This window comes from Lineus longissimus, chromosome 10 (genome assembly GCF_910592395.1).
Source record: "Lineus longissimus chromosome 10, tnLinLong1.2, whole genome shotgun sequence".
Classification (NCBI taxonomy): domain Eukaryota; kingdom Metazoa; phylum Nemertea; class Pilidiophora; order Heteronemertea; family Lineidae; genus Lineus; species Lineus longissimus.
The window spans coordinates 8,906,438-8,933,319 of NC_088317.1; the positions used below are offsets into that span (position 1 = coordinate 8,906,438).

Below are 26,882 nucleotides of genomic sequence, written 5' to 3' on the forward strand. Positions count from 1 at the left end.
AATAGACACGACAGTGGTGAATGGCACAGATGATTGAATGTAGTATTAAAAACATTATAATATACTGTACTACCTGGGTAAAGGTAGAGGAAAATGATAAAATGAACTTCAGCTCCATCCCCACTTCATATGGCAGAACCCAGCCTTTCTTTCAGATTGTGCCCATTTTACTATAGGCAGCTTAAGGGTTAATCCATGCACATGCTCCAGCTCGGAAGTATAGCTTTATATTCTAAACCAAACTAGAAAGGATTGTTTAGCTGAATGTCGCTTCTACTGTACTAGATGATCCATCACAACATGTACATGCTACCAGAAGTACCTTTGGTGTCATCAGGGTGGTGAAAGACATGGAGCTGAACAGTCATTGCATCGGCAAAAATATCCCTGTTATGTCCAATCACAGGGCTAGGTACCCATGTAATACTAAGTACAATGAAGAACTTCATAGCCTAGCCCTGGGATTCATCTGTATGTTACAATTTTATTGAAAGTAATAAAATTATTTCAAACAAACAATGAAGAACTGTTTGAAGGAATAGGTAAGGCCCCCTAAGCCTAACCTGATGTAGCGTGGCCATCGGCTTCTCGTTTTATATGGTTAGTTTCAGCATCATTTCTTCATTTCAATACAAATCATGGCCTACTTCCAGCCTTATTGACAGAGATGGATGAACAACGTGATGTATAAGATTATTTTATTTTAATATGAAAATATAATGTTATTATAGACTAATTACAAAAAGATATCGCTGCATCGAGAAATAATACTCTTTACATGATGTGTACATTGGCATATACATGGATGTGGTATGTCACCACCTGCAGAGACCATGGAAACAAAAAATGGAATAACCACTTTGAATCAGACCAGCACTCACAACAGCATTAACCATGCCAACAAAGACTGACTCACTATTCAGAAATTCTGAAACACGTAAAGTACTGTCAATGGTATTAATACTGCTGGGCAAAATCGGGAACATGTCTGAAAATTGCACAGATTCGTAACTGACATTCCTGGTAGTTTTGACTTCTGAGGGTTACTCGGGTAGGCACCTGCCAGTGCAAAGAACCAGCATCACACTGAAACTTCCTCAGCCACTGTCCACCAAGAGATACTGGTCATTCATCGACACATGCAAGCCCTTCATACTCACATTCTCAATTTTCAAATGTAAAACCAAAATAAGTGGAATTTGGGCTATGGATTTTCACAGCAGGCTTCAATTGTTCATCAACAATAAACCACCAACTAGGCTATTCTAACCACTGTGAGGGGCAGTAGTCATGATCCTCTTATGGTACCGGTACCGTACATTACTATTGTTGACTCGAAATGATTTCTGAATACAATGCACATTATTATTGTACACTCAAGAGGATACTATGCTGATTAGTGCACCTATGATTACTTTAGTCAAGGGTATGGCAAGCTGCAACAAGATTGAGAGATTCACGCTAAATGCAGGGGCATGGCGATCATCCCATAAGCTACGCAGCTGAATGGAATGATAACGCTAGACCGAACGAAAATATTTGACTGAAGACTAGCTGTCTGCAATCCAATCATGATAAAATGGTTCTAAACGAAGTCATTAAAACCAATGAGTTCATAGGTGAAGTTGATTATACTAGTATCCCTACTTCGGTCATAACCTTTCTACGAATACTGTAGCGCTTGACTGTCTCCTGGTGTACCTCTTCTTCGGTATCCTCTTGTGCCTCATCTTCCTCAGAGTGGCCCGATACTTCTGAAAGCTGTCGCTGCTTTTGTTTTGCAGAGAGGCGACTGAAGTAGGACATTACCTGTGTTGAAGTCCGCCACTGATCTTTGGGAAACATCATCTTCAGGCGCTTTGCAACGTTAGTTGGATTTTCTTTGAACCCAGTTACACCTTTCATAAATTCCGCATACAAATATCTTCGCACTTCTGCAGAAAACCGTCTTGAGGTATTCTGTCCTCGAAGAGCCCAGCCTGCAAAAAGAAAAGATTGTTCTGAATCTGCATCTGTCTTGCTCCGTACTACAACAGATGCGGATGGTTTTCCAACTTTGGCTATGGCATCAACTCGCCCAGCCCATTTCCGCGTTACCTTGTCCATGACGGTTTCCTTGAGTGTCACACTTGTGTGGGAGCCATAGGCCAAATTTTCTGTCAGGTCCTCTTGTGATTTGAAAAATCGGTCACATCCATTTTCAGGGCTACACCAACCTCACCTCAAGGTCGATATCCACAATCACTGTACCCACTATACTTTCCTCTGTACTAGAACATGGTAGAGGCTCATCATAGGCGGAGGAAGCGCCAGGCTGAAAAAGCAATTGTGAAGTAAAGCAAACAGTATGGACAACAATCTTTCAACATAAATGTACGTCACTGTATGTAGAGTAAACATTGCGTCTCGTCCAATCATCTCCATTGCAAGAATTTCCTACTGGCATGTCCAGCCCATGTCATGAATATCACTGGTTACAATGCAGATTTTCAATGATTGAACTTTTACAATGTGACCTTGAAATTAATGAAAATTGAAGAAGGCATTTTTTTGACAAAATCACTCTCCTTTTATTCAAGGAAAGCATTTATACTCATTTATACAGGAACATAGCAAGCCGGGTCAGGAGCTCCTTCAGCCACTTGCTTACATTCTGTTCCGTTGAGATATTCGAAGAAGGATGAGGCCTGTGCTGTTCTTTGTCGCAGTATTTACAAATAGCTGCAATAAATATTAGAATGAATGAACATGAGGTGCTCGAGTGTAGTCATCACCATGGGTGCATAGCCTACATTGTAGGAAAGGCAATATCATGATATCAAGTGGTTTGTCGTCTGGTTGGAGGCGACAAATTTGTTGACCCTCGCTGGGACTCAACCTCAGAGCCACATATGACACGCGCGATCGATTCTCCAGGTGACCTCGAGAAAATAAATTATTTTAGAAGGCCCTTCACGACACAGGCCTTTATAAGTAGCCCAAGTGCAAGTATAGTACCGGCATATAAGAGATAGCTAATGAGCTGATGAGCCATTCATAATCAGATCTAGATGCTTACCAGAACCAACAAGCAAAATAACTCTCCACTTCTCGAACACCATCCTGGATACTTTTGCTGAAATGCCACGATCCTTTTGTGGGCGTCTGGTGGAAGTGACTTTGTGCAGAGGATGTTTACACATTCCTGACGGAATCCAGCAAAGGCCCAACTTGTAGCGGTGAACTGGGCATATCGTAGTGTCGAGATCTTGGGATTCAACGTCGAACACTCCTGCTCGAAGCGCAATGAGCTGCCATTCGTACTCAACCACGTCACTGCATGCAATGCCCATGGTGCCAGCTTCAACATGTTCAACATGCCCACGCCTGCGCCTGCTGGATGACCGAACTTTTAGGCGGGTCAAATGCGCCTGAATATCTTTCTTGTAATGTTTCAGCCCAACTACACTAGTGTCCTCTGGATATTGGGTATTAAAATGGACCACAATCTACCCCACAGCTTATAGCGGAAAATCCGCATTTTAATGATATCTTTGGTTTTTTGGGCTCAGGCTCGCATGTGTCAATGATATCAGCCATGCTTGCTTGTGTCGTGTGACCACCATGTAGTAAACTTGCATGATGAATTCCATACTGGCCGTGGTGTTGCCCTGAATCACGCATTCGTAAAGGCCTGCGGTATGGGGTGGGGTGCCCTGGTACGCAATCACCAGTAGTCCTGAGCACCTGTTGCTGCTTATGTATATTCTTCCCAGATGTTAGGAGGATTATTTAGACAGGAATAAACCAGAAGAGACCAGAGGGCATCTTCCAAATCCATCTTGGAATGCAGTGCAAAATACAAAAAGCAGCAAACAGGTAGGTTGTAATCGCGGTGCACCCCCCCCCCCCCCCATAATGTCTAATGAGTAATAGAATCTACCCGGAGGATCTCTTACTGAAAACCTCGAATAAACTTCCCAGCACTTCCCAATGGTAGTTGATAAAGCTTGGAATCAGTGAAATCATGTAACCAGTGATAAAGCTTGGAATAGTCGGTACTGAACCGTGGAATCACTTTGCAAGTTCCGCGTGAAATCGGGCGCGTTCCTTCCACGATTTATACCCTACCAACTGCCAATCTCGTCCCAGCTGACTTTATTGATTGCAATTTGCCAGTAGTTCCAGAATCAACCTTTTGTGGAGGATGACGTCATCATTGAATGCATTGGAAATGTGTTGTTGTCGTTTAAAAATAAACTTATATTCATGACGGGCCGCCATTTGCATGTATCTAATTATTGCTCTTCGATGAAAGCGAAAGTAAGCTTTTGTGATTGTTTTGTATTCCATAAACTAAAATAAAACGTTTTTATTAGAAGAATCATTTGTAATGCTCTGATAAAGTTCAGTAGATATGACAAACATGCACACGGGAATCACTAAAAAATGTGTCCGCTTAGAACTGGTTACATCACGAAAATATCTTTAGGCCTACATCACTCGATGTGTACATGAATATGTACGAAATCGCTCACAGCGAAGGAATTTATTCACATTTTTCATCTCCAAACCCGGCTAAAACCTTCGGTAATAAACCTTCATCTACGTTTCTACGGATAAGTGCCAGCCGGTACTGCATGATGTAGTCAATCTTCTCTGTATCACACTGTATGATCACACAGCTCCGTAGTTCAATTAGGCCCCGTGCGGTGGCGTAGTAAGCGGAGCGCTGATTGGTCCATATTATGGGTGTGTGGTGGGCGTGTCGTGACGTGCATGCCTTGGGTCTCACTAGCCAGTGCAATGGCCGGGCCTACCTGGCTCCACAAATGGCGCGACGTCATTTCATGCATACCCCTGTTCAAGTGGCTGTCGACCTTGCAGTATATCACTCTCACACATAAACCTATACATTTCTGAATAGCTTGTCGCTTCTAGAATACATCTGGCCAGCTTTCATTGTTATCAAGTAATTCAGTCATGAGAACATGGGGGCAGCACAATACATGAGACACCCTGTACATCGATGACAATTTTGAAAATTTCCCCTTGCCGCCTTATAAATTGACGATTAACATGGATGGTGAAATAATATTTTTAAAAACTTCTACTTATCACCTTGAGAAAGCCAAATAATAACAATTTTAAATTTTGATACCAAAATAGGGTGTCGTTGCGGCTTTTCTTTGAGCATTTTGACCGCGAAGTCTTACCTTGAGAACATGTGCACTCGGACAGGAACCAGTTCATGTCAACATCCGATTGAGCTATAAATAGCATGCGAGGCCTGGTCACTGCGGACGTGCACAGAAGAAGCTGATATTTTCCTCAAATAATCGTCAGAGCTACCTCTTCTCAAAATACCCAGGACACCGACATTTGAACATGCAGCAATAGCGATATGATAGGCTTATCTGTATCCATGGTAATCGCCTGAGATTGAAGAACCTTTTTTTAAGGGGACCAATGTTGACCTGATCACCACTGGCTAGTGAGACCTTGGGAGATCAGTAATGCACACTGGAGGCGAGGTATGACTGAGTTGTTCTTAAATATAGATTATTGAATCGAATATGCGACTGATTTCTAAACTACCGTCAAATTCCGATCTGATCATGTAAAAATAAGCTCCAAATATTGATTCGTAACCACCTTAGGTTCAAATGCGGCTGTTATAAAACGCGGATTCCGCGGAAATCCGCGGAATCCGCGCGTACCTGGTTCCGCTGGCCACCGTCAGATGTAGTGGTAGTTAGATGTAATGATAACTGTGTTTCGATCTATCGCTAGGCCGAGAGCTCCAACATACAATAATCAATGCCAGCCAACTGTAATTATATCATGTGCTAATATGCTTTTTACTACACTGTTCTACAGAGATGGCTAGTGTAAATGTATGGTATACATGAAATTTAAAGTAAAAACTTTTCCTCGTTTTTTATGAATATTAGCCATTGGCGCCCTTCTGGAACATTCTTAGACTCTCGATGGTAGGTCTAGCTACTCGGACCGAAGATCGCCCAGCGTAGTGTGTGATTCAGTTTACGTTTCATCCGACATGAAATGATAACCAGGCTTATTTAAATGTCCTTGTCAATTAACCATTCGCATGGTGGTATTTTATTTAATGAATATACCAAAATGCGGTGGGGACTATAGGCAGCAGCAGTGGAGCTAATTTAGCCATCTTTAGCCATCTTCAGGCGACGATTCATCCTTGGAAAAAAAATTCAAAAACCGTAGTACAATGTATATGTGATTAATAGAATAACAGTCCTGTCTGTATTTCAGTCCACAGTGTCTGTTTATAGTACTTACCTTCCCTCAAAATAATGTAATAAAATACAGTTATTACGGAACGATTTAGTTCTCTAAATTCGTGCTGCGTGCAGTGACCGTGCAGAGAGCGTGTGAACGACTACCACTACATCTGACGGTAGCCAGCGGAACCAGGTACGCGCGGATTCCGCGGATTTCCGCGGAATCCGCGTTTTATAACAGCCGGTTCAAATGGCATTATTTCATGTTTTTATGCATTTTTAGGACTGATTCCAAGGTTTATCACTGGTTTCAAGGTTTCACTGGTTCCAAGCTTTATCACCTACCCTTCCCAATACCGGATAGCTCCTTTTTTTAAGAAGATAAGCTTTTTTTATATTTTTAATTCATTATTAGATATATTAAATAAACTTATACATGGCGAAAGTGTTCAACGATCGTGCATCGCAATCATCAAAACCCTCCTCGCCATCATATCATTACATGCACCATGCATGTGATTCGATATAATGTATTAATTTTATTGGCTCGCATCTCAAAGCACAGCGGCTCGCAGTACAAATGTATCTTTCTGGGACGTGGTCTGTTGCGTCGCGACACTCTCCACAGCGCGGCCCGCGCAAAAACAACGTAAGTCGTACTGGCGCAGCGGCGAGTGGTTGGACGTCGGGGCCGAGGCCATCTTCGGGTTGCGTCGTGTACTTCGGAGCGTAGCTTGGCAACGGTTCGTTGCGTCATGGATGGCGCTGCAGTGTACAGTGGTTACCTTTGGAACTACGGCGTATGCATGATTCTACTGATCATTTGCCCGCTGTGTCAATTCCTTCAACTTTCTCTATTCCATCAAGCTCCACGGTATCACAGGCATCCTCTTATCTACACATTTAGGGATTAGTGGTGGAAGAGAAGGTTGTACTTGTATCCCTTACTGATATATATGTCCCTTAATTTTCCTGTGAGTTGCCATATTGCTGTATGACACATATTTATCACAAGTAGGACAATAAACCTTTTGGTTTCTATTACTCATTATTTAGATTTAAAAGATTAATCAAATTTAACTCACATGTACAGCCGACATAATTCAAACATTTCGATGAGGCCTACTTCTTCATAGTTCAATGCATGACACTTTATCAAATCCGGAGAGTCAAAGTAATGATGTATGTGTTGCATAGCTATCCCAGGCCCGCCGTTACCATTCAAAGTAGGCATATGTGGCGAATATTGATCGCGTCGTATTTACGGCTGTTATAAAACGCGGATTCCGCGGAAATCCTCGGAAAAATCACAGAGCCGCCAGTAAATACGCCATAATATTTAATGATAATTATATTATACAAATAACAACATAAATCATAAATCGGAGGCAAGAACTACCAGTTATCTGCACATTTCATCGGTCAGATTTAAATCCTCTGGAGCGCCATTTATGCCATTCATATCGACTCTTCTCTCTTTATTTCTTGGTGTCGGTAAACTTTGCATGTTATCTTCGACACCACCGTGGTTCCTTCCCTAACGGAACACATTACGAGGCTGCTTTCAAGTGTGATTGATGCCCAGATTGATGTACGTTACGGTATATGCCTCCTTCAAATATAAGTCGATGACGAACTGAATTCTGGTCTACGAATTTTTTTTAGGACAATATCCTTGCAGCTCGAACCTAACCAACCATATGCGACTGCACATTGGTGTCTATTTAAGCAATCACAAAAACTTACTTCGCGGCCCGTCTAGAGTATAAGTTTATTTCAAACCACAAGGTGCTTGTGATTTACGGCGGATACAGCGCACCATATAACGGGGATTCCCAAAGACCTTGTCACCAGGAGTACTTCATGCGCACAACAATGCACACTACTAATATGACAAACTCTCACCTGCGGTTCAGGTAGCCACCCTGTAGCCAAGTTAGATTTTTCCGCGGATTTCCGCGGAATCCGCGTTTTATAACAGCCGTCGTATCTATCACAAGTAGGTCAGTGAACCTTTACCTTTTGATAGTTAATTCCATCTATCATACCAGGAACTTCAGACATCAGAGTGGAGCCAAACCATTCATATGAAATTTCCAAAGACTGCTCGTGCTCCCACGAACACCATTCATAATATTATTAAACTGCATAACAAAGCCATATGTTGTCATAACAAATTTGTTCGATAAAATGTAAAAGGGGGTCCCTCCAAGTGGTAACTTACGGGCGTTCATAGACACGCTAGAGTTTCGCCTGATTTATTTTTCATTTGCTTGTCATTTCAACTTTGTATTTCATTTCAACTTTGTATTTCATTTCAACTTTAACACCATATGATTCTTCCTCATACGAAACGAAAGTTATGAGATTCTTCATTGATGTAAGGAAATAACATCTCACTTACCAGACATGTCGACTTTCTCTTTCTTCATATATATCCATCACAGGGGTATTTACACATTTTAATTGATTCTATGCAGGCGCCATACATAGAATCAATGTATTGCATAATATCTCTGTATGAATATATGGTGTGATCCATGTGAAACAGAACACATAGTTTCTTCCTATGTAAGCGCAATACATAGGAACAAAGACGTATTTTCTTTCGCACCATCACACAACCAAAACTCCCTATAAAGTTCCCTTTATGTTTTTCTAAACCAACCAAAACTCGTCACATGGTTCAACCCAAATATTTAAAATATTTATATCAACTTGTTCTCAGAGGTGCTAGGTTGATTTTGTTTCAAACCTTTTTTAACCATTTGGTACTATCACTCTACAGTTTCTAGTAAGTGTAAGTAAAAGGATAATGCATGCTAGATTATTCGGTTTTGTATTGGAATAAAGGCAACTTTAATGTGTTTTCCCCCATTGATTTTGGCCCTTTTTTCTACAACAATCGTAGATAATCGTAGATCGCATTATCATTTTACTAATTACAGGGCGTTTAGTCTTTCTGTGAATAGCTATAATCACATCGAAACAAGAGTTCAAACGATTGGTATCCTGGCCCAGCTACAGCAAATTCTGATGAAATTGCAACTATTTTGCAGGAACTACTTTCGGCCAGCTCCAGTACAAAGCATAAGCTACGCTGAAAAGCCAGCGTAGCTGAAAAGTACACCAAAGGCCCCAAATATAAATTTGCACCAGTATACTTGTTAAAAATGTGTTGAATCACCCGAAGAGGGCTGGCTCCATGATGTGCAAAGTTCAAACTAAAATCAGGACTCACTGGGGCCCCACACCGGAACGAAGACAATGCAAATGTATATGCATGGGTCTTAACTTCCCCTGGAAACCAGGTACATGCTATTGAAAAGCCAATAAAACCGCACTAACAGGGTTTGAATGGGGATATAATTTATCAGCGCATATGCTGGCGTTACAGTTTATGGTCCAAACAATTTCCCAGCATATCTGCGGAGGTGAGAGTGAACTGGTTAACGAGACTGAATGGCAAAACATTCTGCGATGTGGCTACATGAGTAATCATGGAATTTGTGTACCCTTTCTATTACCGAGACTAACAGTTGTGGTACATCACCAAAATTGTCAGCCTCTGTTTAATGTTTAAAATATAAACTGTGTTAAGCTCTGTACACACTGACAACATTTCGGGTAACATGATGGCAACATTTTGTCCAGGTGCAATGTTATCGAAAATGTTGGCAGTGTGTACAGTTCGGAAACAATCGATAACATGTTGTACAAATGTTGCTCAAATGTTGTCGAAATAATACAAAATCAATTTTGTTACCGAGATGCTAATGGTGTTGTCGAGTTTTATCCATCAGAAATAGGCCACAAGTCACATGATCTACCTGAAGCCATGTGATGTAGTCAAAATGGCAGCCTCCAGAAATGAATGGTTATGAGGAGACAAGACCACTAATGAATATTCATAGGTTGGAGGGTCGAGGCCTATCAATTAGACGAGTGCATGTTTTTAACTCTCAAGTTAATATTTGGAGGGGTATTGAAAAAATATTTGTTGTGGCAAGTCTACAGATATAAAGAAATTATTTCATGAAAAAATTTATTTCGAATTTTGCTAATTTGGTAATAGGGGGCGTGTTTTGAGATTTTTCTGCCAGTTGGCTGAATAGAGTGGAAATATCAATGTCTGTCTAATTTGTCGATTATCAAAACATTTCCGTGGTCAACTACCAGTTTATTTTTCACCATTTACTTGCTCGACTGTCCGGAATATCATATCAAAATTTCAGATTCACAACCCCACGCAGTATTTGATGTGTCGCGGTCAAACATTGACAATTTAACTGCTAAAAGGCTTAAAAAATCAATTGTGGTCTTGTCTCCATTTACACTACATTTTGGGTCAATTTAGTGAACATTTTGAATGTGCTCAGATCACTATAATTCATTTAGAATATTCTATTGCTGATGATTTAAGGTCAAAACAAGGTAAAATAAAGAGAAAAAAAACTTAATTTGACCAAAATATGAGCCAACCTAGCCCCGGTCTAAGTTCGGTTTCATTTTTACAAGTCTTGTTGAGTTGCCATTCATTTTGTAATTTCTTTGAAACTATGAGGCCTTGATACTGAAAGTTGTGTCCTAAGCAGGAAGGATATTCCTAAATCACTTCCTAAATTTTCAGCTCGATAGCTTGCTTATTCTGGCCAGGGCTGGTCTTTGAATTCGGTGCTGTTGGCTGCAAAATCATGACTTTTTGTCGATTTTGTCCTCTTTCGTCGCTTTTGGCACAGTTGTACCACTCTTGGAAATGTCTCTCATTTCTCCAAAAATGTCCAGATATCACTTTCCTTTGTTGAAAAGTTGTGGGATGTCATCTACATTAGTTTGAAAAAATTCTCAAAATTTTAACCCCTGAAATCTACCTTCATTGAGACAAGACCACTAATGAATATTCATAGGTTGGAGGGTCGAGGCCTATCAATTAGACGAGTGCATGTTTTTTAACTCTCAAGTACATATTTGGAGAGGTATTGAAAACAAATTTGTTGTGGCAAGTCTGCAGATATAAATAAATTATTTGATGAAAAAATTAAATTCGAATTTTGCTTATATGGTAATAGGGATTTTGAGATTTTTCTGCCAGTTGGCTGAGTAGAGTGGAAATATTAATGTCTGTCTAATTTGTCGATTATCAAAAAATTTCCGTGGTCAACTACCATTTTATTTTTCACCATTTACTTTCCCGACTGTCCGGAATATCATTTCAAAATTTCAGTTTCACAACCCCACACAGTATTTGATGTCGGGTATTTGAAATAACTGGAAATGGCTTGGAAAATCAATGGTGGTCTTTTCTCAATTAGAGACAATACCACCAATGCATATTCATATGTTGGAGGGTCCAGGCCTATCAATTAGACAAGTGCATGTTTTTAACTATCAAGTACATATTTGGAGAGGTATTGAAAACAAATTTGTTGTGGCAAGTCTGCAGATATAAATAAATTATTTGATGAAAAAATTAAATTCGAATTTTGCTTATATGGTAATAGGGATTTTGAGATTTTTCTGCCAGTTGGCTGAGTAGAGTGGAAATATTAATGTCTGTCTAATTTGTCGATTATCAAAAAATGTCCGTGGTCAACTACCATTTTATTTTTCACCATTTACTTTCCCGACTGTCCGGAATATCATTTCAAAATTTCAGTTTCACAACCCCACACAGTATTTGATGGCGGGTATTTGAAATAACTGGAAATGGCTTGGAAAATCAATGGTGGTCTTTTCTCAATTAGAGACAATACCACCAATGCATATTCATATGTTGGAGGGTCCAGGCCTATCAATTAGACAAGTGCATGTTTTTAACTATCAAGTACATATTTGGAGAGGTATTGAAAAAACCTTTTCTGTGGAAGTCTACAGATATAAAGAAATTATTTGATGAACAAATTTTAATTTAGAATTTTGCTAATTTGGTAATAGGGGGCGTGTTTTGAGATTTTTTCTGCCAATTGGTTGAAAAGAGTGGAAATATTATCAGTGTCTGTCCAATTTTCCGATTATCAAAAAATTTCCGTGGTCAACTACCAGTTTATTTTTCACCATTTACTTGCCCGACTGTCCGGAATATCATAACAAAATTTCAGATTCACAACCCCACGCAGTATTTGATGTGTCAAACATTGACAATTTATTGAAAATTATGGCAGAGCCCCCGACAATACGTCTTCTTCTTTTAGGATCTTCAATTGTTTATGAATTTCCCTCCAAAATCCTCATTTTCTCATAAACATTCGATAACAAGCTGCCCAACATATTGTTGAACTGTTGTCATGTGTATACAGGGCCCAATTTTTGTTGCCCAGGTGTGTTGCCGAGATGTTCCCGAAAATGGTACCGAAAATGTTGTCAGTGTGTACAGAGCTTTTTTGTCAATAACTGAACTTGGGCCAAGAGAGGCAGGCATCTTGGATTCCTTCACCCTTAAAACCTTTATGGTGCAACACCAAAATTGTCAGCCTTTGTTTAACATGAATGGAGTTATGGGCAATAACTTAATTTTGGGGGTCACAGTGGTAGCCATCTTGGATTTCCCATGATGCGATTCCTTCACAACCTCATAAATAGTTTTAAATGATTCCTTCACCCCTCAAAACTATGGCTAGACACCGAAATTGTCTGCCTTTCTTTAATATCAACTGAGTTATTGCAATTAAAGAATTTGGGGGTCACAGTGGTGGCCATCTTGGATTTCCCATGATGTTCCTGATAACCTCATGAATAGTCTAAATGGATTCTTTGACCAAAATAACCTATTGTTAGACACCAAAATATTCATCATACTGTATTTCAAATATGAAGAGGGTCAATAATTTCGAATTAGCAGAAACGGCCGTGTTACTGAAACTACCGCCGAAAACCACGGTGATGGTTCAAAAACCAACACCAAGCGTCGACATGTCGCATCCGGTGAAAACACGGATCAGAATCTACGCCTTCTGGGAGAACGAGACGAAGACCAAATGGACACGCTGGAGGAGGAACGCTCGTCTAGTGAAGGTGAATGAGACGGAGATGGGGAGGAATCTGCTGCAGCAGAAGCGGCGGAAAACTATTAGATAGCCGGCGTTATGGAGGTGACATTTCTTTATGCGCCTGGAACGTGAATGGATGGACAGAATCGGAAAATGAGGATGATTGAAAGCTATGCGCAGAAATTGTTCGTAAAATCGACTGCGATATAATCGCAATAGATGAATCACTTTTAAAGGATTACGCAGAATTATCCGTCCCAGGATATCAGTGGTTTGGGTATAACCGCACACTTCTTAACGCTCGGGCTACGCGGGGATAAGGAGGTGTAGGTCTGCCTCTAAAGGTTGAGATGGTGGACTCGCACTCTATTCAGATTGTCGAAAAATTGTTCGAAGGAATCCTTTGGTTACGTTTTACGGACGAACTGTCGGATTTCTCCTTCCTAGTGTGTGGAATATACCTGCCGCCTGAAAGATCCTCTCAGTGGGACACCTCTAAACAGTTCTATGACGCACTCCTCACTCAGTTCTATTATCATTGGCAGAATGAAATAACGTTAATATGTGGTGTTTTTAATCGGAGAATCGGTAGAAAATCGGACGAGGAGGACAGTGCTTTACCAAATCAGTGTCCACTTGATCTTGAAACAAACACATTCGGCGATCACTTATTGGATTTCCTAAATGATACTAACCTATGCGTTATCAATGGTCGATTCCCACAGAAGGATAATGTCACGTGTGTCTCGACAAAGGGAAGATCTGTCGTGGATTACAACTTGACAACAAGCCATTGTTTTGACAGAATTAAAAGTTGCGAGGTGACACTGATGAGTGATAGTATAAATTATCTAGGATTCGCGTCACGGAGGATTCCGGACCACTCGTTCTTAAAAACCGTTATATAGTCTCGCGAAAGCACTGATGGTATCGAAGACACGACTCCAACGGACACTGGGAATAAATCATGCTGTTATTTAACAGACCGCCGTTACGTAATTGATGGAGTACCGCTTAACTTTCTTGAGAATCCAAGGCGCAGAAACGCAATAGTTATAATGTGTGATATGCATATAAATGAACGATCATCACATGCACCGACAGATAACGCCTATGAACAAACTGGCCGAGAACTGAGAAATGAAATGGATGATAATTTCACATTCAAGGACACTAAAATATACTTCAACGGGTGTAAGAGGCTGATGAAAAAACCGTGGTGGAATGCACAGTTGCAGAACTTGTGGGCAGTACAGAGACAGAGTAAACGTAAATACTTGAGCTGCCGAGGAAACCGCGGAACGAAACGGACACTGCTACAACAGTAATCAGAACACACCGTGTAATTTTTGAAAGAACGTTTAGACAATAAGAGCGCAAATTCCACATAGACAAAATTAATAGGATCAAATAACTACGAACAGACGACCCGAAGGTATTTTGGTGTGATATTAGAAACCTAGGTCCGGGTGAAAAAAGTAATGATTCCATTCAAGCAGTGGGCATGCCAGATGGGTCTATATCGCATGATAGAAGGGACATTCTGACTCAATGGATGGAAATACAAGTACATGTAATAGACACATTTTAACGATATGAATGAGCACACGATCATAATCATTTGGAGGAAATTCAGAGAGAATGGGACGAAATTCAACATAGGGAATATGCTGATGTCCAGCGTTATGCCCATTTGAGTTTAAACATGTACATTTTACGAGTTGAAATGGTGAAAGCTATATGCAGGCTTAAATTAGGTAAAGCTTGTGGACCAGATGAAATATCGAGCCAGATATTGAAATCTCAAAAAATGACTGACACCCTATTGCACCTTTTCAATAAGGTTTTTCACAGTGGAAGGATACCGAAACTGTGGAACAACAGTATCATCTTCCCAATTCTAAAACCGGGAAATGACAGTAAATATCCCCTCAGCTACCGGGGTATAAGTCTAAACTCGACCATTAGTAAGGTGTATAGTGCAATCCTGAACCACAGACTCATGAAGTGGTGTGAGGAAAACAATATGATCATTGATACAAAATGGGTTCCGTACATATAGGAACTGCATTGATAATTTCTACGGACTGACCACGGTTCTGCGCAATAGGAAATTACAAAGGCAATCAACAGTCCTCTGCTTCGTTGATTTTTCAAAAGCGTTTGACACAACAAATAGAACCTGCCTCTTCACCAAACTACATAGAATGGGTATCAGATGAAAGTTTCTCAGAACTGTAATTGGGATGTACACGATCACTAATGCATGTGTGAAGATCAATGGACACTTAACTAACCATTTCCGAAGGACATCTGGTGTGCGACAAGGATACTGTTTATCACCCACCATGTTTTCGTTGTATATCAATGATTTGGCGCGTGAAATTAAGTCAAAGTGGATACGGGGTGACTGTGAATGGAGAGAAAATTCCTATCTTGCTATTATGCTAATGATATTGTGTTCATCAGTGATTCCGAAGAGTCTTTGCAGTGTATAATAGAAATCTTAGAACGCTGGTGCGCGAAATGGAGAATGCAAATCAACGCTGATAAAACCCAGGCGATATACTGCCGGAGGAATAATGATCCGAAATCTGGATTTATTTTCTCCTACAGCAATGCACGAATCAATGTTACTGATCAATATAGATACCTAGGAGTGCAAATGCAGGACACACTTGATTATACTATCACAGCAAATGAACTTGCTAAGTATGCATCCAAAGCGCTAGTTGGAGTGTGATATGGCCCCACTTTTTGAGGATATCCCTAGAAATGATCGTACCAGAGCAGACATGCGATTATCAGTTAAAAATGTAAATAACCAATTGATCTCAGTGCATGTTGATGAGTGGCTTGTCCGAATAAATGATATGCCCAGTCTAACGACATACAGGACTCTGAAAAACTCATTTGGTGTTGAGGACTACGTGAAAGTGCTGCTTAATACTAGGGCACAGCGGTCAGTATTAACTCGGTTTAATACGAAATGGGCCTTCCCTATTAATATTGAGATAGGGCTTTATAGGGGCATCTTACTCGAGAGTAGAATCTGCCATAAATGTAATTCTAATAGTGTAGAGAATGATGAACATTTTCTATGTTTTTGCCCTGCTTATGACACTCAGCGCATCAGACTTTTCCGTGAAATTGAGGACGCAAATGACATTAGTTTTCAGAATGATTTGCCAAGTGATGACATTCGGAAAATTTTACTTGCGAACTCTGGAATCGCCAGACGTGTTGCTAACTACGTTGAATTAATATACCGCTTGAGAAATGAAGTTTGAACGCTGGGGACTCGTGTGGGTACCGGCTGGGAGCTTATGGAGTCTTCGAAGTAGTAAAGCTAATTAATAAAATAGCTAATCAATAACGGGTAATATTGCCCACCGAAGACGCCTGTAATATTCACGTCGGGGCCCGCGCGAGTCTACAGCGCTCCGACTCATTATCTAGAAAGTATTTTGTGAACTACACTGTATTGTCTCAAATGACTATGAAAGGCCGGCTACGTAAATTTAGGTGACAATAAACAATAACATAAATATGCAGAGAGATATAGCCAAACACATGATGTGGCAGCCAATTTGTTTTAGTCGTCCCATCCTGATCCTTTCCCGGGCCAACATTTTTCTAAACGTTTAATATGTTGTTTATAGGAACCACTAGTACAAGAAAACACCATACAAAAAAAGCGTTATGATAAAGTTGTATACCTTTAAATCTCTCCTCTCTAAGTGAAGTAACTCTGGTCCTTGTATGTCATTCTTGATGAAGGCATCTTTGTATTCACCCAGACCTAGCCCTTCTAGCCACTGGGCCACATCTTCTGGGGTCCATTCATTCACGCATAGTACTGTAACAGGAAAGTGAATTGAAGATATATGTCTTGCTTGGGAGCTAGTTTGATAAGATCAGTGCACGGACTGCAATTTAAGCACATCCCATCTGGTAGGTGAAAGACAGATCTACATTGGTAGGTACTTTTGCATAAGAACAGTACTGTAAACCTCGAGTCTATTTTTGTTATTTACAGCGATTCTTCAAAAAAACATCTTACAGTGTATTGAGATTATCTATGAAAATAAAATGCAGCCAAAATTTGGTGCTTATCAGTGACTGTCCAAAACTTACTTTGCTGAGGGCTTAATAAGTACTTGTCCTTCTCTTTCTTCCCAAACATTAATCTGGTCATGATTTTAAATTTGCCATGTTTGTGTCGCTTGGTGTCGCCACCAGTTAAGTACTGCAATGATAAAGCAGAAGAACACATAAGGAGAAAAATGAAAAATATGGCAAGCTCAGGCCTTGAGGCTAAACAATCACAAAAACAGCAGAATCCTTGCCCAAATAAGAGTCTGACTGAGCAACCTGAGCTGTTATCAGTAAAATACTTTGAAATGAACTGATGCGCATACCATGTAAGCACATCTTTTGAATATGTGTATATATTTATACCAGGATAAAGGAACATAGAGAAATCGGTAGATTTGTTTTGGAAAGAGAGAAAACCACCCCAGGTGGACCACTTTAATTAAATGAGTACAGCATTTGACTAATCCGGTGTGTACAACAATCACAAGCCCAAACTTTGTTTTGCTGCGTCCCCTCACCCTCACACACATATTTTTCACATACCTTATACTGGTATAATATGTACCTCCCGCAAATTGAGTTAAAGTAATGGGCGGGTTTTTCACTGAAGTATGTTTGTTCTTCTTTTAGTTCAGAAAACTATTTTTCTGAACGTGTTTGATGCTTTTCAAATGTTGTTTCAGCACTTAGATAGTACAAAAACGCGTTAGTACCCACAAGTCCTGGCGCGAACATTAGGCAATGCCTAATGTTCGGTGTTTTTTCGCATTATATGCAGCAAACAGCTGTTCTAAGACGTCCAAATAATGATACGTATTCCCTTGGTAGAGGCATTTTGAAAAAAAAATGATTCAATAAACGTTTGTTGTATCTCTCGACCAAGCTAGCCTTTTTATCGCTATAAACCGAATAGAGCGTAATGCCATACTTATCGAGAAGCGCCTTTACATGAGAGTTGTGAAATTATTTGCCTTGGTCTGTATGAATTGTATTCGTATAGACTCTCTCTCTTAAATAGTGTTTCAAAAGCTTTGGCTATGGTCTATCCGCGTTTATCCTTCGAGGGATAAGCATATCCTTTTCTACTGAACACATCAATCACGGTCAAAAAATATTGGTAGCCCCTATTATATCGAGCTATATTTTGTAAAATAATCAAATCCGCTTGCCAAATGCGGTTGATGCCTGCTGCAATTGTTTTTCGATGAAGAAATTTTGTCCGAGCAGGTTTAGGTAGCGTGTAAGTGGCTTGACAGCTTTTGGACCTTGGTCCGTTTCAAGCGACTAGCGTCGACTAAACTTTGCTATTACTCCTGGTGAAATGCGGAGCAGAATTATTCATCATACCAGGCTTGGACGAAATTTACTATGCCTTTGAGAAACTGTCCAACTCCGAGTCACTCACACTATTCTCACTCTCGTCACTGCTTTCATCTTGACTGCCATCTTCTACTGGGAGTGTTTGTTGCTCGTTCAAATGCGGGTCTTTAACAACTTCCGTTGAAATAACATGAACGCTTTAGGGGTCGCTCGTGTACTGTTTTGCGACGATTGCGGGACGCCGCAAGTGGGTTTACTTTGGCTTCTCTGTGGGCATTTCGCTTTTCAAGGAACACACAGGAAATGCCAAATAGTTTTTCTGTTGACCATTTCTCATGCATTCAGTAAATCGGAAAATTTGCATTATAGTGGTTCGTTGTTCATTCCTAAAGCTTCCTCTTTCTGCTCGAACAAACCCGCTTCCAGTCGTTTTGTTTTTGCCAGTCGCTCCTGCATACTCGCTCGACGTCTCATCACTGATCGACTTTCGGTTTCGTTTGTGCACGTTTTCATTAGAAATTTAAAAAAATGGATGGGTCGGGCAGCTGCTCTGTTGATCCATGTGCTTAATTTCGGTGGCAGAACCTTTTTTGGCATTCAATTTTTTCCTTTCCTCTTGCCTCTGTCGTTCTTGAGCTAATTTCTTAGAACAACTGGTGCATCTTTCTGCCTCCAATTGAAAATGGCTGATAAATGGAAAAGGTCGTCTACACCTACGACACTCACGATAACATTTTTTGGCGCACTCTTGACAGTACTTGTTACCTTCGGCTAGTCGACGTATTTGATTGCACCAATTACACGTTTTTGTAAATGTTTCAAAAGACGTGTCGGAATTGAAATCATCCACATTGAAATCACCCACGTCACTTCATTGAAACGTTGTTGTATTGTCAGCCGTCGATGTATAATTAGGCATATCATCATCACAAATTGTCTTTTAAGAGTATTTCTTCGAGGAAATAGCATAGTTTTTGTACTATGACCTGCTTGCTGCTATTTCCGACAATGACCCGACGTACTTTCGAAGCTTCATTTAAGTGCCACAAGTTCATATGAATGTGGTAATTACTTTGCAGTCCAACCATATACTTTTCTGATAGCTTCCTTTCGAAAGTCCTCTGTCTTAAGTGCGCTCTGTTCCGGCAGTAGCTTGGACTTACGTCTAAGAAAAATCATCCTCTTGGAAAAATATTGCTCAAACGAAAGCTTTGTAGTGCCAACTGGTACGTTTTATAAAAAAGAAAATCTCTCACGATGGGGCTTATCAGACCAATATCAGTTGCAGTAGCAATATAATTTAGAGGGGATCAATTGGTTGGTCAACCAGGATAATCAGCGGCTTCTGCCGCGTTGGAGTTTTGCCCCCTTCGATACTTTTTCTGCATAAAGCAGATGTGTTGTCGCAACGTCTCGTTTACTGAGCGAATAATATGTATCTATATAATGCTGACATTTTGACAGGATCTTCATAACTCAAACTCAACGGATTATAAAAACTTTTAAAACTTGTATAATAATCGAGTGCTTCCGGTATGATTTCCAGGTGATATCTATGCTTCTGTCTGCGGAAAATCTCAAAGGTGGTACTTTTCCCAGATGCAATTAAGCCCTCGCAAGCATTAAGCCTGACATAGGGCGGTTCAACACGTGAGACAGGTGGCGTGTTGCCAAATCCAAACCTACTTTCCCTCAATCATCAATGTGAATGTGAGCTCTCGAACTATCATTCCATGCAAAAATGGCAATGACAATGGCTTTGAATTACTTTTCGGTTATTATTAACACAAAAATTCGCATGATCTTTCTCAAACTAACTGAAATACCTATTTCGTTTCCAACGCACAACAATATATCAATCCGCTCCTGCTATCCACACATATCCATTGGATTCAATAACACTCGATACAGTTTGATAAATAATCAACGTTTTCGTGCTTTGTTCTGTCAAAATCAATAGATATAATATACTACTTTAAAATAGTCGAACTAATTCCCGAAGTTTGCAATATTTTGAATACAAATCGGATCACCCTTCTCAGATGTGCATAAATTACGATCATACTGAAATAGCATGAGATCGTGACCGTCGCTTCAACATTTCGAAGAGAAAGTCGACTCAATTCGAAGGATGTTTCTACCAAATACAGTTGAACCCATCGTCATCAAAACAGTACTAACCAATTTTGATGAATACCTTCTCTACTTCCGTAAAGTTTCGTACAATAATTAATTTCAGAAACGGTTTAAATTATCAAATTTGTCACTTATAAAATCAATCCAGTCGAAATAAAACAGTCGCCATTTTTCTATCATGTGATCATACGGGTCAGCGGGTCAGCACACTCTCCACTCAAGATATCCAGCCAAATCCTCTGCCACTAGCTTCCATGTTAGAAAGTCACCGTACATTATACATTACGTTGGAGCACACTCGGCAATAATGGCGGCCAATTCTAGCTGGGACGTAAATGTGTGTTTATTTCGGGGCGGGACATTCAAATCGGGAAAAAAACGGCGTCAAACGACATTTTGCTCACTACCGCCAACTGTGATATAAATCGAAACCAATCTATTTTATATCAAAACTTCTCTATCATGCGGACCTCTTCAACTTTATTTCAAGCTTTTATCTGCTGTAATAAAGTGGCGCAAAAATGTTTTGTACTTTACACGTTTTCCCCCCTGGTGAGCTGAATTTGAGTCGAATCGCGCAGAATTTTTTGTAAACTGCTTAGGTAGTCTAGTTTTACCACCCATCTAAATTAAAAGTGCCTAGGTCCTACAGTTACAAAACGCCCAACTTTGTCTACATATGGATGGAAGGATGGAAGGACAGGCACAAATCAATTAGCTATAGGACTAGCTCCGCTGACTTTGTCAGCTGAGCTAAAAATAAGAAAAACTACATAGTGCATAACAGGATTCTAAAAGTTTACCTAAAGCAAATAATGATGTAGACAAAAAATCACAACGTCATCATTTTTAGGAAGAGAACGTGGTTGGGAAATATATCGATTTCGACACCAAACAGAGAATGGAGGCCAAAACAGACTTTGAGAAAGATTTTTTCAAATTAATGAACAACGCATGCTACGGCAAAACTTGTGAAAACATAAGGAACAGGAAGGATGTTGAGTTGGTGACAGACCCCAGCGTTGCATTGAGGAAACACGCTAATCTTAAGTTCGATTCAGAAGTTATCTTCAATGAGGATTTGGTTGCAATTTTAATGAGAAAAACAAGTTTGGTGTTCAACAAACCAATTTACATTGGGGCAACAGTTCTAGAACTATCTTAATTATCATTGTACAAATTCTACTACGAAACTTCACAACCACACTTTGGTGAGAAAAATATAGTGTTGCTCTATCTTTACACTGGCAGTTTTGTCTTAAAGTGATACTATGATGTGATATACAACTTTGCGGAAATACGTCCGCTTTTAATTGTTGATCACAAATGTAAAGCTCAAATTTTCCATTTTTGATTAGATTTATTATAAAATCGCTGTTTTAATCGCGTCAGACTGGCCAAACTGCCGAATACGTTTTGAAAAACCCGCACTAAGTCACGTGACCTCATGACGTCACAACATGAACAAGTCAGACCGTCGAATATTTTCGATCTAGGAAGAAGCTATATCCGCAGTAGTTTGTGTACGCTCAGGAAAATCTAATGAATATTAAATGAGGTCTAAAAATAGTTTTAGGAATACCATTATTATGACGTCAGTGATGGAATTTCCTGGTTGGACTTAGGAAATTTATCATGAAATGACTGGGACTATGGACTTGGGGGGAGGGGCCGTCCCTTCCCTCACTTCGTTACTTCGAGATTTTTTTCCAAATGTGCTTCCCCCAACGGCATACGAATTTGGAGTTGGTTCTCGAAGTTGTGTTCTGGCGGAGCATCAGGAGGAGAAGATGAACCACCGGCTGGTGACCTCTTGACTCCAACTTCATGGTGACGGCCAAGTTCTTTGATAGGATCAGGCCAGCGGAAAACCCCAACACCTTCCGTTTTGCTGGTGTTGCCGCCAAACATCGCAGCACAACGCCACCCGACAACCCTTTTCCTCTTCTTCTCCATAATCTTCAGTTCTTATCGTGTATATATTGTGTAAGGACAGGATGGAATGTCAATGGTCAAATGAGATTTTTTTTTTCCGCAGGAATGTAAACCACCGCGACCGCGAAAATATTCGTGTTGTGACGTCATCAACGAAAACGTCGTCGGCGTAGCGCGATTTCAACGGCATCAAACCATCAATTTCTAGAAAATGTGCATTTCGATTCGAAAACCTTACCGATTTATGAGAAAGTGATGTAGTCATTTGTCAAAAACAGCTAAAACATTATATGGTGACATTTGACACGAGTTATTATTTAAAATCAAAGACTGACAATTAATTTGACAACAGATCTTACAATTCTGAAAGAACATTTCGTCTTCTTAACTATCCAAAAGATCATCCATTGTATGATAGGAGTAAAGTGAAAGTCCCAGGATATTTTAAAGATGAATTGGCAGGGGATGAAATGAAAGATCTTATTGCTTTGAAAGGTAAAATGTATGCCTATAAAACTGAGACATCTGAGTCAAAAAAGTTAAAGGGAATAAGTAAACATGTGGTAAAAACTGGTATTTCATTTGATGACTACTACAGTTCGCTGGTTGATAAAAAAAACATGGTACCATGATATGAGGGTGCTGAGATCTGCCAAGCACAATATGTTTGTAGAGGAAGCTGATAAATAAAGTTTAAATCCATTTGATGATAAGAGATACATTTTAGATGATGGAATTTCAACGGTTCCGTATGGTTATATCGAATAAAATGTCTATTCAAGAAAAAAAAGTGTTTTAAATGGAACAAAATTTAAATTCAAAATTTAGAAAAATAAGAATCATAATTAGGGTAATATTTATGCCGGAAAATCAAAGTTAGTTGAAAGTATGAAAGAATTCAAAGATGTAGAGTTTATTCCAGCGCCTATAAATGAATGGAAAAATTATAATGGAAAAATTTAGTTGGAACTTATGTACAGTAACCCTTAATAATATTCTGAAGAATTTCAAATGATGGCGTTAGAAACGACTTTTAGAGACAATAACAGTGCAGACTCTAATAAAACAATATATTCTGAGAGAAGTATTTTCTCCACCCATCATGTTTTTTCACGTTTGGGCCATTTGGACGGGAATTTAACTCGGGAGCAATTTAAGAAGTTGGGGAGTAAGTATTCTGAATACTACCATAAAATATGTGATACTGGAAAACTTCCAAAAATCGTGATTTATCTTAGAACAGATCCGAATGTTTGTTATGGGAGAATGCAAGAACGAAACCGTCCAGAAGAAAGGTATATTAGTTTAGAACATTTAAATTATGTTCATTACCTTCATGAGGAAACATTCATTAAAAATAGAGAATATTTGTCTATACCTCCTGGTGTTATTGTTTAAGACGATAACGATAGAACCGAAAATGTAAAAAATATATTCATTAACCTAATGTAAACTCATGAATACAACTACTGTTCAAAATGTAAAATAAATAAACCTTACGAATATTATTCTAAAAATAATAAATCACAAGATGAGTTGCAGGGTTACTGTAAGAATATATGTATTGTGGTGCTAGGAATATAGGTATTTTGAAGCTATTTTGACCAAAGACCTTACATGTCTTTTGCCCCAAATAAGCCTACAACCCCTAAGAACCAGACACCACAATACATATATTCTATCATTCATGAGATTCCCAGTGAAGCGTTGCAATGAAATGGTCAATGAAATGGTGAGGGAATACTAGAGCTCAATGGGTTATTCCATTAAAATAAATGGCTTTTTTACTGTCTTCATTATCCAAAATTCAAGGAATAAATTCAAGTAAATTAAATGTATTATCCAATAGCAAATCAACATAAAAGTAAATTCACCTATGACTTCTTTAATTTAGAAGTAACTGTTAATACTAATAACTTCTTCAGACTACAAGAAACTAAGATAACACTTGGGTTTTTGAGCCTGAAAAATAAGAAAGACTGACTGCGACTGGAAAAGAATCCATTATCGTTTTACCAGAACCAATTTAACATGGCTGTTTGGTTTGCTACAACAGGTTGTGGTATTTCAATAGACGATCACTTGAATCACAGTGACCCATTGTTAAGGTCAATTTACAGGTTTCATGTTTACTATCAAATATTGAAGATCATGAAGAATCTAGAGATACCAATTCCAGGTGAAAGTGATTTTAATGAGACAAACAATAACATTAACCGTAGGAAACTAGGAGGGTTATTGAGTGAATTTGGTTTAAAAGACGAGTACGATTTATCGGTGTTTGAAAATAACGGTGGTTGGAGGTCATGGAGTGTACCGGATTACAACCCGAACATAACTGATCCCGGATATTACATCAATGATTCTAAAATCAATTTCTTCCTCATGCAAGTTCATGAAAATAGAATGCCACCAATGTTCAGTAAAGACTGGGATGCTGGAATGGCTAATTTCAAATATCCTGATACCTTCATTAAGTATCATGTGAAACAACACAAGAATGTATTTGATGTAATTACACAAAATGAATGTCAAACCTATCAACAATTCATGATATTTAAAACAAATGGTTTCTCTAATCCTGGAATAGAGAGGTTGAATGACACAATAAGAACATATGTTTACTGTATTCTGGGTGCTCAGGCGTTGACCAGAACACCAATAATTGGAGTACCGGGTACAGAATTGGATGCTCAGAAGGAATTTAACAAACTATTAAAGGACTCGATTAATCAACATCCTGATATTCCCACTTCAATTCAAAGATATCAAAAAGCAGTGAGTGACACTCATACAAGACTAGATTATGTAATAGCACCAGGATTGTATGTCATAGGATCAAATATGGTACTCGTTATTGGTAAGCTGGATAACTACAATAATAACATTTTAATAGCACCAAAAAATGCTAAACCCGGTAAGAATGACATTAACCACAAAAAGACCACCACCACTGATGGAAGGAAATAGTTCTAAGAAAATAAGAGTTAAGAGTAGTGTTGGTACTGTCAAGACGGACTTCGTCCTGAGAGCAAAGCTCGAGACCAGTCATACACCAAAGAGTAATGTTGATACACCAAAAACAACTGAAACCTCAAAGAATACTCCTACTACTACTAAACTTGACACCAAAGTTGAGAAGGTGGATGATACTCATGAAACAATTAAATTCATGTTTTACTCAGTTGTTGGTACATTGATTGTTTTTATGGTTAGATAAATAAGTAATTATGGCTGAAGGAGGTGAAAATTATGAAATGAGTGATTACTATCCACATTACAATCCTGATTACGATCCTGATTACGAACCTGATTACAAACCTGAGGATTATGTTGATATCTTTGGTTTTAATAAAAAGCCTCGATATGATGACACAACATACAACACAGGAGGTGAAGATTATGCTGATATCTTTGGTTTTAATAAAAAGCCTCGAGATAATGACACAAAATACGACACAGGAGGTGAAAATCTTACTGATGAAACTTCATTCACTAAAACTCCAGAAAGGCCAGGCACAACATACAACACAGGAGGTGAAAATCTTACTGATGAAACTTCATTCAGTACACCAGAAAGAGTAAGAGGTATTGTCCCTGAATTGATGGAAAAGGAGTTAAGTTACGATACAATAGAGGATAAACTTGATACAGCATTGGGAGGATCAAACTGGAAGTATGACAAGAAAAAATTGAGTAATCTTTCACCACACATTAGTTACAAAGGTAACAAACTTTATTACAATCCGACAAATTCTGATTTTGATTTGATAAAAGATAAACTAGGAAACAAAAATTTATTTGAATATCCTGATAAAAATGGAGAAAAGATAAAGTTTATTCCTTCAACTAAGGATAATGGAAGCTTCTATGCTGAAGGCACATTAAAGACTAAGTTTGGTACTAGATTTGCTGACATGATTAAAGATATGATTGCACCTGACCCACCAGTAAGGGAACCTAAATCTGCATCCACTCAAACAGATATATTAATTAATGAGGTAAACAGTTCAAACAAACCAATAGATAAACTGATAGATGCTACTGATGATGAACTTAAATCACTGGGTTTTACTGAATATGCCTTGAGAGAACTTAGAGGGTTAAAACACGCTGGTGATGATCTAGCTGCAGTAAAGATGGATAAGGACATGCAAATAGAGGA

At 39.1% G+C, this 26,882-nt stretch overlaps 1 protein-coding gene across 2 annotated transcripts in view; it reads right to left on the minus strand.

The window, feature by feature from the left end:
* LOC135494968 (diacylglycerol kinase delta-like) overlaps positions 1–26,882 on the minus strand; it is a 782,762-nt gene that overhangs the window by 31,239 nt on the left and 724,641 nt on the right. For both annotated transcript variants that reach the window (XM_064783336.1, XM_064783337.1), the window contains 2 exons: positions 17,366–17,477; positions 16,948–17,087 (listed from right to left, as the gene is read on the minus strand). In XM_064783336.1, coding sequence (XP_064639406.1) covers positions 16,948–17,087; positions 17,366–17,477 — 252 coding nt within the window. The remainder of the gene's footprint in view (positions 1–16,947; positions 17,088–17,365; positions 17,478–26,882) is intronic.